At 40.3% G+C, this 14,909-nt stretch overlaps 1 protein-coding gene across 3 annotated transcripts in view; it reads left to right on the forward strand.

The window, feature by feature from the left end:
- The window catches only part of LOC147571435 (leucine-rich repeat-containing protein 37A2-like), a 38,950-nt gene that overhangs the window by 21,066 nt on the left and 2,975 nt on the right, over positions 1 to 14,909 (forward strand). For 2 of the 3 annotated variants that reach the window (XM_086696366.1, XM_086696365.1), the window contains 2 exons: positions 419 to 494; positions 11,456 to 11,560. In XM_086696366.1, the coding sequence (XP_086552492.1) occupies positions 419 to 494; positions 11,456 to 11,560 (181 nt within the window). Of the gene's footprint in view, positions 1 to 418; positions 495 to 9,654; positions 11,075 to 11,455; positions 11,561 to 14,909 lie in introns of those variants that run through there. The other variant, XM_086696364.1, reaches the window with a different exon arrangement.

Below are 14,909 nucleotides of genomic sequence, written 5' to 3' on the forward strand. Positions count from 1 at the left end.
AAAAACGTATATGGGCAAGATAGCCTGCAGAGGAAGGCGTAGTAGTGAAGAACACATAAGAGACATGGGACTTGCAGATGTAGGTAGAAATACCATTTATCTCAAAGTGGAAAGTGGAGTAAGGTGTATATTAAAAGAAAAAAAGACTAATCAAGAGAGGTGGATGCAATTGAGAATGAAAATGAGGATAAGAGTAAAAAGGATTGTACTGTTGAGCACCAAGGTGATTAATTTGATGATGCACATAAAATGTCTTCATTGGGAGTTTTCTGAAATTATTGTCCATAGCAAGAAAACTCTTGAGCTGACTTGACAAAGAAGCCAGAATTGAAGTAACCACATGTTGTTAAGTATCTTTTTAGGTACAGAATTTTTATCCTTGGGTTCAAATCACGCATGTTTGGGCTTTCTCCTTCAGAGACATGGGATCAACACAGGTGTCACTTACAACAGTTGAGAGCATCCTCATGATGACCCTTGAATTTGGAAACACTGTAAGTTGATTTTTCTTATGTGTATTTTCACTTAGTTGTTGATTTAGATTTGTTTTATTGTTTTCTTAAGTCAGATTTATTGAGGTATAAAATTTACTCTTTTTAAGCGTACAGTTTGATGAGTTTTGACAAACGTGTAGTTATGTAAGCACCACCACATTTGAGACGTAGACCATTTCTGTCACCCCAAAAGGCCCCTATGTGCCTTTGCAGCCAATCCCCTTTTGTCACCACCAGCCCTGGCAACCACCAACCTAATTTTTGTCCCTATAGTTTTGCCTTCTCCACAGTGTCTTATAAATGAAATCATACAAGGGGCACCTGGGTGGCTCGGGCAGTTAAGCGTCCGACTTCAGCTCAGGTCATGATCTCGCGGTTCGTGAGTTCAAGCCCTGCATCGGACTCTGTCCTGACAGCTCAGAGCCTGGAGCCTGCTTCGGATTCTGTGTCTCCCTGTCTCTCTACCCCTTCCCCATTTGCCCTCCATCTCTCTCTCTCTCTCAAAAATAAATGAACATTAAAAAAAATAAATAAATGAAATCATACAGTATGCAGTCTTCTGTGATTGGTTCCTTTCAGCATAATCCTTTTGAGATTCATCCATGTGTTTTTTTAACTTTTTTAACGTTTATTTATTTTTGAGAAACAGAGAGCATAAGCAGGAGAGGGGGAGAGAGAGAGAGAGAGAGAGAGACAGACAGACAGACACACACAGAACCCGAAGCAGGCTCCAGGCTCTGTCAGCGCAGAGCCCAATACAGGGCATGAACCTGCGGAACATGAGATCATGGCCTGAGCCAAAGTCGGTCACTTATCTGACTGAGCCACCCAGGCACCCCAGAGACTCATCCATGTGTTTGCACATGTCAGTAGTTCATTTCCTTTTTATTGCCGAGTAGTATTGCAGTTGTGAGGATATACCAGTTTGTTTATGCGTTCATCAGTTAATGGGCATTTGAGTTGTTTCTAGCTTTTTGGCCTTTATGAATAAAGTTGCTTAAAACACTTACATGCAGGTCTTCGTATGAGCATATGTTTTCATTGGGGGAGGGGGGGAGGGGGTAAAATACCTAATGGCAGGATTGCTACATCATATGCTAAGTGTATATTTAACTGTTTAAGAAACTGCTTACCTGTTTTCTAAAGTGGATGTACCATTTTGCATTCCAGCCTGCAGTATATGAGATCTTCTATCTATCCTTTCTTCTAATGTCTTGATCTATTTTTCATAAGGTGAATGTTGGCCTTAAAATTGAGTTGGGAAGTAGTCCCCTCTCTTCAATTCTCTAGTACAGTTTGTGCAGAATTGGCATTATGTTTTCCTTAAATGTTTGCTAGAATTCACCAGTGAAGCCATGTGGGCTTGAAGCTTTCTTTGTGAGAAAGTGTTAAACTACAGATTTTATTTTTGTAATAGTGCTACTTAAATTACATACTTATTTTTTGGAGTAGTTCATGTCTTTCAGGGAATCTATTTCATCTTGAAGTTATTGACATAAAGTATTTTATAATGTTCCCTTATTATCCTTTTAGTATCTGTAGAATTGTAGTGATGTCATTCCTCTCATTTTTGATATTGATAATTTGTGTCTTCTCTTGTCTTTTCTTGATAAATCTGGCCAGAAGTTTATCAGTTTTACTTATCTTCTCTAAAAAGTGCCTTTTCATTACACTGACTTCTCTATTTTTGTTTTCCTTTTTAAAAATTTCTGCTTTGATCTTCATCATTCCATTTTCTCTCCTTACTCAGTGATGAATTTCCTTTTCTTTTTCTAGTTTCTTCAAAGTGGACACTGGGGGGGGGGGGGGGCGCCTGGGTGGCGCAGTCGGTTAAGCGTACGACTTCAGCCAGGTCACGATCTCGCGGTCCGTGAGTTTGAGCCCCGCGTCGGGCTCTGCGCTGATGGCTCGGAGCCTGGAGCCTGTTTCCGATTCTGTGTCTCCCTCTCTCTCTGCCCCTCCCCCGTTCATGCTCTGTCTCTCTCTGTCCCAAAAATAATAAATAAACGTTAAAAAAAAAAAAACTTAAAAAAAAAAAAGTGGACACTGGGGAAGATGAATACTATATGAACAACATCCCACATGTTGACATGTGTTTTCAGTTTCAGTCGGTACAAAATCGTTTTTAATATCCATTTTGACTTATTTGACCAATAGGGTTCCTTAGGAGTGTGTTGGTTAGTTTCTAAATATTTGGAGATTTTACAGATCTGTTAATTTGTTATTTAATTCCATTGTGGTCACAGAACAATATGTTGGATGACTGAAATCCTTTTAAATTTATTGAGGCTTGTTTTATAGCCAATGAATTCTGGTAATAGATGAGAATATGGTCTATTTTGATAAATATTATGTGCCCACTTGAAAAAAAATATGTAGTCTGCTGATTTGGTGTGGAGTATTCTATAAATGTCAACTAGGTCAAGTAGGTTGGTAGTATTTTTCAAGTCTGATGTATCATTACTCATTTTCTATATATTTTTTCTGTCAATTATTGAGAGAGGGATATTGAAATCTCCAACTATAATTGTGTACTTTTGTGTCTCTCTTTCCTATTCTCCTTAATATATTTGGAAGTTCTATTATCAGATACATAAATTTTTAAGTTATGTCTTTTCTATTAGTTGACATTTCTATCACAATGGAATAACCTCATTTATCCCTGGTAATATCTTCGCTTTGAAATTGACTTTGTCCTATAGTAAATATAGCCACTCAAGGTTTCGTTTGATTAGTGTTAGCAAAGCATAATTTCTTCCATATTTTTAACCTACTTATATCTTTGTATTGAAGATGAATCTTATAGACAGCATATAGTTGGCTTTTGCTTTTTTATCCAGTATGACAACTCTATCTTTTAATTAGGTGATTGCACCATTTATAGTTAATGTAATTATTTATAGGATTACATTTAAAGCTACTGTCTACTCTTTCTATGTATCCCATCTGTTCTTTGTTTCTTTTCTTTTTCTTTTTCTTCCTGCTCTTCGGTTGATTTAGTACGTTTTATTATTTTTTGGTGGGGGGATAAATAGTTACAACTCAGGTTTTGTTATTTTAGTAGCTGTTTAATGGTTTGTAGTGTTCATGTTTAACTTATCACAGTCTATCTTCAAATGATATGATATGATTTCATGAATAGTATAAGAACCTTACAATAAATAGTGTACTTCCATTGTTCCCCTCCTGACCTTTGTGCTATTGTTTTCATACGTTTTACTTTTAGCACACCATATTATTTTTTTTGTTTAAATAGTCAATTATCTTTTTTTATTTTTTATTTTTGAGAGAGACAGAGTGCAAGTGGGGGAGGGGCAGAGAGAGAGGGAGACACAGAATCTGAAGCAGGCTCCAGGCTCTGAGCTGTAGACACAGAGCCTGATGTGGGGCCTGAAATCACAGACTATGAGATCATGACCTGAGCTGAAGTCAGATGCTTAACTGACTGAGCCACCTGGGTGCCCCTCAATTATCTCTTTTATTGAAGTATATATAGATCATGTAATATTAAATTAGTTTCAGGTGTACAACACAGTGATCTTTTATATACATTATGAAATGCTCACCACAATAAGTATATTACAGTATTATTGACGATATTCCCTATGCTGTACTTTTCATCTGGTGACTTATTTATTTTATAACTGCAAGTTTGTACCTCTTAACCCTTTTCACTCATTTTGTCCATATCCCTAGTTTGTTCTCCATATTTACAAGTGTTTTCTCTTTTTTGTTGTTGTTTATTCATTCATTTGGTTTTTTGTTTATTTTTTGTTTATTTTTTACCTTGTTTTATATTTTATTTTTTTATTTATTTATTTTTTTAATATATGAAATTTATTGTCAAATTGGTTTCCATACAACACCCAGTGCTCATCCCAAAAGGTGCCCTCCTCAATACCCATCACCCACCCTCCCCTCCCTCCCACCCCCCATCAACCCTCAGTTTGTTCTCAGTTTTTAACAGTCTCTTATGCTTTGGCTCTCTCCCACTCTAACCTCTTTTTTTTTTTTTTTCCTTCCCCTCCCCCATGGGTTTCTGTTAAGTTTCTCAGGATCCACATAAGAGTGAAATCATATGGTATCTGTCTTTCTCTGTATGGCTTATTTCACTTAGCATCACACTCTCCAGTTCCATCCACGTTGCTACAAAAGGCCATATTTCATTTTTTCTCATTGCCACGTAGTATTCCATTGTGTATATAAACCACAATTTCTTTATCCATTCATCAGTTGATGGACATTTAGGCTCTTTCCATCATTTGGCTATTGTTGAGAGTGCTGCTATAAACATTGGGGTACAAGTGCCCCTATGCATCAGTACTCCTGTATCCCTTGGATAAATTCCTAGCAGTGCTATTGCTGGGTCATAGGGTAGGTCTATTTTTAATTTTCTGAGGAACCTCCACACTGCTTTCCAGAGCGGCTGCACCAATTTGCATTCCCACCAACAGTGCAAGAGGGTTCCCGTTTCTCCACATCCTCTCCAGCATCTACAGTCTCCCGATTTGTTCATTTTGGCCACTCTGACTGGCGTGAGGTGATATCTGAGTGTGGTTTTGATTTGTATTTCCCTGATAAGGAGCGACGTTGAACATCTTTTCATGTGCCTGTTGGCCATCCGGATGTCTTCTTTAGAGAAGTGTCTATTCATGTTTTCTGCCCATTTCTTCACTGGGTTATTTGCTTTTCGGGTGTGGAGTTTGGTGAGCTCTTTATAGATTTTGGATACTAGCCCTTTGTCCGATATGTCATTTGCAAATATCTTTTCCCATTCCGTTGGTTGCCTTTTAGTTTTGTTGGTTGTTTCCTTTGCTGTGCAGAAGCTTTTTATCTTCATAAGGTCCCAGGAATTCACTTTTGCTTTTAATTCCCTTGCCTTTGGGGATGTGTCGAGTAAGAGATTGCTACGGCTGAGGTCAGAGAGGTCTTTTCCTGCTTTCTCCTCTAAGGTTTTGATGGTTTCCTGTCTCCCATTCAGGTCCTTTATCCATTTTAAGTTTATTTTTGTGAATGGTGTGAGAAAGTGGTCTAGTTTCATTCTTCTGCATGTTGCTGTCCAGTTCTCCCAGCACCATTTGTTAAAGAGACTGTCTTTTTTCCATTGGATGTTCTTTCCTGCTTTGTCAAAGATGAGTTGGCCATACGTTTGTGGGTCTAGTTCTGGGGTTTCTATTCTATTCCATTGGTCTATGTGTCTGTTTTTGTGCCAATACCATGCTGTCTTGATGATGACAGCTTTGTAGTAGAGGCTAAAGTCTGGGATTGTGGTGCCTCCTGCTTTGGTCTTCTTCTTCAAAATTACTTTGGCTATTCGGGGCCTTTTGTGGTTCCATATGAATTTTAGGATTGCTTGTTCTAGTTTCGAGAAGAATGCTGGTGCAATTTTGATTGGGATTGCATTGAATGTGTAGATAGCTTTGGGTAGTATGGACATTTTGACAATATTTATTCTTCCAATCCATGAGCAGGGAATGTCTTTCCATTTCTTTAAATCTTCAATTACCTTCATAAGTTTCCTATAGTTTTCAGCATGCAGATCTTTTACATCTTTGGTTAGATTTATTCCTAGGTATTTTATGCTTCTTGCTGCAATTGTGAATGGGATCAGTTTCTTTATTTGTCTCTCTGTTGCTTCATTGTTAGTGTATAAGAATGCAACTGATTTCTGTACATTGATTTTGTATCCTGCAACTTTGCTGAATTCATGTATCAGTTCTAGCAGACTTTGGTGGAGTCTATCGGATTTTCCATGTATAATATCATGTCATCTGCAAAAAGCGAAAGCTTGACTTCATCTTTGCCAATTTTGATGCCTTTGATTTCCTTTTGTTGTCTGATTGCTGATGCTAGAACTTCCAGCACTATGTTAAACAACAGCGGTGAGAGTGGGCATCCCTGTCGTGTTCCTGATCTCAGGGAAAAAGCTCTAGTTTTTCCCCGTTGAGGATGATGTTAGCTGTGGGCTTTTCATAAATGGCTTTTATGATCTTTAAGTATGTTCCTTCCATCCCGACTGTCTCAAGGGTTTTTATTAAAAAAGGGTGCTGGATTTTGTCAAAGGCCTTTTCTGCATCGATTGACAGGATCATATGGTTCTTCTCTTTTTTTTTTTTTTGTTAATGTGATGTATCACGTTGATTGATTTGCGAGTGTTGAACCAGCCCTGCACCCCAGGAATGAATCCCACTTGGTCATGGTGAATAATTCTTTTTATATGCCGTTGAATTCGATTTGCCAGTATCTTATTGAGAATTTTTGCATCCATATTCATCAGGGATATTGGCCTGTAGTTCTCTTTTTTTACTGGGTCTCTGTCTGGTTTAGGAATCAAAGTAATACTGGCTTCATAGAATGAGTCTGGAAGTTTTCCTTCCCCTTCTATTTTTTGGAATAGCTTGAGAAGGATAGGTATTATCTCTGCTTTAAACGTCTGGTAGAACTCCCCTGGGAAGCCGTCTGGTCCTGGACTCTTATTTGTTGGGAGATTTTTGATAACCGATTCAATTTCTTTGCTGGTTATGGGTCTGCTCAAGCTTTCTATTTCCTCCTGATTGAGTTTTGGAAGAGTGTGGGTGTTTAGGAATTTGTCCATTTCTTCCAGGTTGCCCAATTTGTTGGCATATAATTTTTCATAGTATTCCCTGATAATTGTTTGTATCTCTGAGGGATTGGTTGTAATAATTCCATTTTCATTCATGATTTTATCTATTTGGGTCATCTCCCTTTTCTTTTTGAGAAGCCTGGCTAGAGGTTTGTCAATTTTGTTTATTTTTTCAAAAAACCAACTCTTGGTTTCGTTGATCTGCTCTACAGTTTTTTTAGACTCTCTATTGTTTATTTCTGCTCTGATCTTTATTATTTCTCTTCTTCTGCTGGGTTTAGGCTGCCTTCGCTGTTCTGCTTCTATTTCCTTTAGGTGTGCTGTTAGATTATGTATTTGGGATTTTTCTTGTTTCTTGAGATAGGCCTGGATTGCAATGTATTTTCCTCTCAGGACTGCCTTCGCTGCGTCCCAAAGCGTTTGGATTGTTGTATTTTCATTTTCGCTTGTTTCCATATATTTTTTACTTTCTTCTCTAATTGCCTGGCTGACCCACACATTCTTTAGTAGGGTGTTCTTTAACCTCCATGCTTTTGGAGGTTTTCCAGACTTTTTCCTGTGGTTGATTTCAAGCTTCATAGCATTGTGGTCTGAAAGTATGCATGGTATAATTTCAATTCTTGTAAACTTATGAAGGGCTGTTTTGTGACCCAGTATATGATCTATCTTGGAGAATGTTGCATGTGCACTCGAGAAGAAAGTATATTCTGTTGCTTTGGGATGCAGAGTTCTAAATATATCTGTCAAGTCCATCTGATCCAATGTCTCATTCAGGGCCCTTGTTTCTTTATTGACCGTGTGTCTAGATGATCTATCCATTTCTGTAAGTGGAGTGTTAAAGTTCCCTGCAATTACCACATTCTTATCAATAAGGTTGCTTATGTTTATGAGTAATTGTTTTATATATTTGGGGGCTCCGGTATTCGGCGCATAGACATTTATAATTGTTAGCTCTTCCTGATGGATAGACCCTGTAATTATTATATAATGCCCTTCTTCATCTCTTGTTACAGCCTTTAATTTAAAGTCTAGTTTGTCTGATACAAGTATGGCTACTCCAGCTTTCTTTTGGCTTCCAGTAGCATGATAAATAGTTCTCCATCCCCTCACTCTCAATTTAAAGGTGTCCTCAGGTCTAAAATGAGTCTCTTGTAGACAGCAAATAGATGGGTCTTGTTTTTTTATCCATTCTGATACCCTATGTCTTTTGGTTGGCGCATTTAATCCATTTACATTCAGTGTTATTATAGAAAGATACGGGTTTAGAGTCATTGTGATGTCTGTATGTTTTATGCTTGTAGCGATGTCTCTGGTACTTTGTCTCACAGGGTCCCCCTTAGGATCTCTTGTAGGGCTGGTTTAGTGGTGACAAATTCCTTCAGTTTTTGTTTGTTTGGGAAGACCTTTATCTCTCCTTCTATTCTAAATGACAGACTTGCTGGATAAAGGATTCTCGGCTGCATACTTTTTCTGTTTAGCACACTGAAGATCTCGTGCCAATTCTTTCTGGCCTGCCAAGTTTCAAAAGAGAGATCAGTCACGAGTCTTATAGGTCTCCCTTTATATGTGAGGGCACGTTTATCCCTTGCTGCTTTCAGAATTTTCTCTTTATCCTTGTATTTTGCCAGTTTCACTATGATATGTCGTGCAGAAGATCGATTCAAGTTACGTCTGAAGGGAGTTCTCTGTGCCTCTTGGATTTCAATGCCTTTTTCCTTCCCCAGTTCATGGAAGTTCTCAGTTATAATTTCTTCAAGTACCCCTTCAGCACCTTTCCCTCTCTCTTCCTCCTCTGGGATACCAATTATGCGTATATTATTTCTTTTTAGTGTATCGCTCAGTTCTCTAATTTTCCCCTCATACTCCTGGATTTTTTTATCTCTCTTTCTCTCAGCTTCCTCTTTTTCCATAACTTTATCCTCTAGTTCACCTATTCTCTCCTCTGCCTCTTCAATCCGAGCTGTCGTCGTTTCCATTTTGTTTTGCATTTCGTTTAAAGCGCTTTTCAGCTCCTCGTGACTGTTCCTTAGTCCCTTGATCTCTGTAGCAAGAGATTCTCTGCTGTCCTCCATACTGTTTGCAAGCCCAGCGATTAATTTTATGACTATTATTCTAAATTCACTTTCTGTTATATTATTTAAATCCTTTTTGATCAGTTCATTAGCTGTTGTTATTTCCTGGAGATGCTTCTGAGGGGAATTCTTCCGCTTGGTCATTTTGGGTAGTCCCTGGAGTGGTGAGGACCTGCAGGGCGCTTCCCCTGTGCTGTGGTGTATAACTGGAGTTGGTGGGCGGGGCCGCAGTCCGACCTGATGTCTGCCCCCAGCCCACCGCTGGGGCCACAGTCAGACTGGTGTGTGCCTTCTCTTCTCCTCTCCTAGGGGCGGGATTCACTGTAGGGTGGCGTGGCCCATCTGGGCTACTTGCACACTGCCAGGCTTGTGATGCTGGGGATCTGGCGTATTAGCTGGGGTGGGTAGGCGTATTAGCTGGGGTGGGCAGGAGGGGCAGGCTTAGCTCGCTTCTCCTTAGGTGATCCACTTCAGGAGGGGCCCCTCTTCTGTGGGCCTCTCATCTGCGCTTGGCTCCGGAGACTCCGTTCTGCTAATCCTCTGGCGGCTTTCTGGGTTATTTAGGCAGGTGTAGGTGGAATCTAAGTGATTAGGTCCCAAGTTTAAATGTCAAATCTTTCCAAAGAAATTGGAAACTGCCCAACCGCAGGAGAAGAGCCTAGACGAGGTTGAGAGTGTGGGGAAAAAGTTCCTGAGAGTGAACAAGGTCATCAAGGGCCCAAAGGGCATACGGAAAAGGCACTTAAAAGAACTGAGACGTCAGAACATCCAGAGGAAACAGAACGCCCAGCCGTCTGTGGAGAACATGGCCAAGGAAAGAAGGCTCAGGAGACCATCCCCAGGGGAGCTTCACGTGGCGCACAGGCCCAGCAAATTAATGGGAAGCTCCTTCAATACAGAGCCTTCGTTCGTAGAGGAGCACAAGGCAGCGGTCTCTTCTTTCCTGAAGCAATACTCTTTGGGCAGGCCTTCTGCCACCCCCGCTCTAAAATCCCCACCTGACGTGAAAAAAAAAAATCAAAAGACTTCATGTACAGCGTTTTTGTTTTAGAAGATGCAAATGCTAGAGTTAGAAATATGAAGGCTTTCGGGCCAGCCTCACACCCCAGAAAAACACACCGCTTTCATAAAAGTCGCTCCCATGTGGTCCACAGAACACCCTAGGCCAAACTGAATCGAAAGTCCAGAAAGGAAAGTTCACTCAGTAATAGACAGCTGCTTGCAAAGAGGCCTCCATCCTCTGCAGTCAGGAGCCTCATAAATTCCCCTTCACGAGAGGATTTTTCATCTCCGGGAGAACTGAGTCCTCAGAAAAATCCTTTTCCAGAATTATTTGCTCCTTCAGGAACTTACAGAGAAAACACTACTGCAGAGAACGCTACTGCCCAAAATGTTTCTGACGAAAATATTTCTACAGGAAACACTACTGTGCCAGCACAAACCCTCCCTGAATTCACAAACCGTAAGAATCTTTCCACTGCTAATTCTACTGTTACTGCAGACAACTCTATGCCGACCGTTAAACAAACCAATGATACACAATGGGAATACCACAATGCGGGCACTGGCTTGCCCCCAAAAGCCACAGGCTTCACTGTGTCAAAGGTGATCTGTTTGAAATTCCGTTAAACCAGCAGCTACAGTCCCTCATCCCCAACAATGACGTGAGAAGCCTCATTTCTCATGTTATCCGGACTTTGAAAATGGACTGCTCCGAGACCCACATGCAGCTGGCCTGTGCCAAGCTCATCTCCAGAACAGGCCTCCTGATGAAGCTTCTCAGCGAGCAGCAAGAAGTAAAGGTGTCCAAGGCAGAGTGGGATACGGACCAATGGGAAAATGAGAACTATATCAGTGAGAGCACAGAAGTCCAGAGTGAACAGAGAGGGCAGGAGTCAAGGGAGGTGAGGATAAATCCCAAAATGTGGGGTCTCGACATTTAGGTGGTTTAGGACATGGACCCAAGCACAAGGACCAGGGGCTCCTAGTCCGGGTCTTGTCTTGGCCACATAATTTTGCCTAAGGCAATGATCTGCCACTTTGCTCATTCAGGAAACAGTGCCGCTGTTCCCAGAGTAGACAAAAAGAGGACCTAACATACAAGATACATAAATTCTTGAAGAAAATGCTAATGATTAAGATTACATATCACATTAGATTTGGTATATTCCTTAAGAACCTATAAGCGATTCATCGGAAAGAATGGGGTTTTAGAGTCGTTAAAGAATAGTTAACTTTCATCCTATCTCTGTTTTCTAAAAACATTGTTCTTTCCCTTTTTTTAGCTCACAAAAGAAGTTCCAGGCTATGGCTATAACAACAAACTCATCTTGGCAATATCTGTGACTGTAGTAGTGATGATTTTGATCATAGTTTTCTGTCTCATTGAGGTAAGGAGAACAATTAATTCAGATTCCCAGACTATATTCCTTCTTTATAATAGATTCAGAACCCACAAACTGAAAATCAAAGCCACTTTCCCACCTATCACGACCTGATATCCCTCTTCAGTCTGGAGGAAGGAGATAGGCTTTGTCCTTTCATTGCAAAGTATATTCCAGGGATTTTAAAAGGAACCCCACTGCCGGGAGACATCTGTGGATTGTAACCAAGATAACAAGCCATTAGCTTGTTCTGAGACATTAGGTCTAAGAAGGCCACAGTTGACACGATAGTAAAATTTCTTCAACTCAAAAAAATTATGTCGATTCGATGCACTCACCAGTCATCCTCCTCCTACCACTGATTTCTTTCCTCGTTGGCTAAAATGGTGAGAGAGAAATAGTCTTCACCTTCATGGAGCTATCAGTCATCTCGGAAGAAAGGGCATGGCTTAGAGATAAAAGTGTCATCTTGTTGATTAATTAGATGTACCTACAGCTCTCTCCTCCACTTCGCAAGGCATTGTGTAGACAGGTTCAGTTAAAACCCTGCAGCTAAAATCCTGCATCAGGCTACTCAAAGCTTGTCATAATTACAGTTGCCTATTCCTGGAGCTTGCCTGTTTACCTTTTATTCAATTATGTATGAATTGAATATATATTCAATATATTTATTCAAATATACATATGCTTATTATATATATATGTATATGTATATATATATATATGTATATATATATATATATATACATATATATATATTGCCATCTGTCATGGCAACCCTCCATTTCAGCCAAAGCAGCCCCCCACCATCCCCTAGTCAGACCATGCCCATTCCTACTTTTGTTGGTGACTTTGCCCACTTGAAATTCCTTTATTTCACTCTGCTGGTGGAAGTCCCATGAGCCTTCAAAAGCCAACTCGAGTTCATCTTTCTTCACAAAGCCTTCCCCGAATACTGTAATACTCCTGGACCTAGTCCTTCTGTGAGATTGTCACCATTTCTTAGGGTCTACAGTGACGCATTCCCCTCCCCTGATAACAAAAATATGCTAAACAGTTTGTTAAAAGGCAGCTCCTCAAGAGAGAAATATCAAGGTCATGGATCAGAGCAGAGATATGTAAGGCTTCCTGGTCTCTCAGACTCGAGTAAAACCTGACTGGATGTATTAACTGCTAAGGAGAAACATGTCTGTCTTCTGGAGGGTTGGTCAGTAGTAAAGGCATAGAAATGGTGAGGAAGAGACCAACATGGGCAGTGCCCACCTAGCCTTGCCTAAGAGTAGAGATGGCACCTCAGGCAGCAGATGAGAGTCAGGCCCACCAGCCGGGCTGTGCCCGCGGGGCAGATGGATGGATCTAGCTACCTCAGTCCTTTCCATTAAACACTGGATTCAGCTAATTACTTTTCTTCCACTTCTCTTCTCACCAAATAGCCTTCTGATTATACTTCAGCGTGCCACAGAGGCCTGTCTCCACAGGAGGTAATGCCCAATCATGTAGACACAGATGCCCTATCTATGGAACGGATGTTTTCCTTATTGTCAAGTCTTGACCTGACATTCTGATTTTGATCAATCCTGTGACATTGGTGAGGTGATATTGCCTCCATGTAGAAAGAAGTGCGTTCTCTCTTGATGAGATCAGGGTCTGATTTCTCAGCCTAAGAGCCTAGGAACTAGCGTGGGGTCAGCTTACCATGACCTCTGGGAAGAGAAATCATTGGCCATTGTCCAGTCAGTACTCTGCATCTTGAGGTGGCCTGCAGCCTTTTGCTTTTGGGGAAGTTCTATAAACTCCTATTGCTGTTTTAAATTCCTATGTGGTTTAACCTTGTGTGTATATTTTTTTATGTGGTTTCATTATTTCCTCTCCCTACTTAGATGATACACTTTTTGAGGTCAGAGACCATGCAGTTTTTTTCCTGTAGTGGACAATAATGATGTTCAAAGGAAGAGATGAGGCATTGTGTCAATTTCACAAGGAGGAATAATGCAACCTAATATTTATGTGAAGTAGCCTACAGAGTCCAGCAATAGACAGATCCGTGGGTGACTAGGACTTTTGAAATGTTACCTTTTAGAGGCGCCTGGGTGGCTCAGTTGGTTAAGCGTCCTACTTTGGCTCAGGTCATAATTTCATGGTTCAGGAGTTCGAGCCCTGTGTTGGGCTCTGTGCTGACAGCTCAGAACCTGGAGCCTGCTCTGGATTCTGTGTGTGTCTCTCTCTCTCTTTGCCCCTCTCTCACTCTTACTCTCTCTCTCTGTCACTCTCAAAAATAAATAAACATTGAAATGTTACCTTTTAGTATTCAAATCAGTGGACGAAAATAAATAAGTGGTAGTAGAACAACTGCTTAATTATTTGGGAGGAAAATAACAACAGATCCCTATTTCTCACCTTAAAAAAACATATTTCAGTCAATGTAAAAAAAGAGAAACAAGAACCCGCCCAAGTATTAGAAGAAAATAGAATCAATACTTTTATGATCTTGTGGTGAGAAAAAGCTTTGTGACCTGATACCACATGCAGAAACATTTGATAGATTTGATCGTCTTGTCTGATTTATGCTTGGAATAAACCAGACATCTGATTTAATCCCCACAGTCCTGTGAGGATGATATCACCATCCTTCTTTCATACATAGAAGGGGATCAGCTTAAGGCCCCTGTGGCAAAACCCAAAGCAGAACCCAGCTGTGCCTGCAGTCAGCCTGTCTCCTATCCCACGGTTCCGTCTCCTTCACGATAAAAACACTGACAAATATTTGAAACATTGAAATTCAGTGAAAGCCCTTGAAAGGATGAATATATCTCATATGAAGAGAGTTTTATAAATCAACAGGAAGAGGACAAACAATCCAGGGGATCAAGGGGGCAAGGACTACGATGAACAGGAGGGTGTGGACAGTCCGTCACCATATCTGCCTCATGGCTTATGGGACATGGGTCTTGTTAACAAGGCCTTTTCGCCTCATGGTATAAAAACAGTCTCTGATATTTTCTTCTGTACTCTTATAATATTTGTTGTGATTTATTTATTTTTAATCTGTATGGAATCTGTGTGGTGTTTTGGTACGGTCGAGGTAGGGGATCTAACTTTTTTCCCTTACGTAAAGATCCAGTTACTTTAAAATCTTTTATTGAATGGTTCATTCTTTCTTCATGGATCTAAAATACTATTTTTATCTGGACTCTATTCTATCAATCTGGTTTTCTTTTCCTGTATCAGTATCACGCTACATACTTAACTGCAGTTGCTCCGTAAGAACGTATTTTAATGTCTGCTCTGTGATCTTCTTTTTCATACAGTTTGTAGCTATGCTTGCACATTTTCTCTACCAAATGTCAGCTGGCCA

Source organism: Puma concolor, unplaced genomic scaffold (assembly GCF_028749965.1).
Source record: "Puma concolor isolate L17-30 unplaced genomic scaffold, mPumCon1.1.hap2 unalloc_scaffold_27, whole genome shotgun sequence".
NCBI classification, from domain to species: Eukaryota; Metazoa; Chordata; class Mammalia; order Carnivora; family Felidae; genus Puma; species Puma concolor.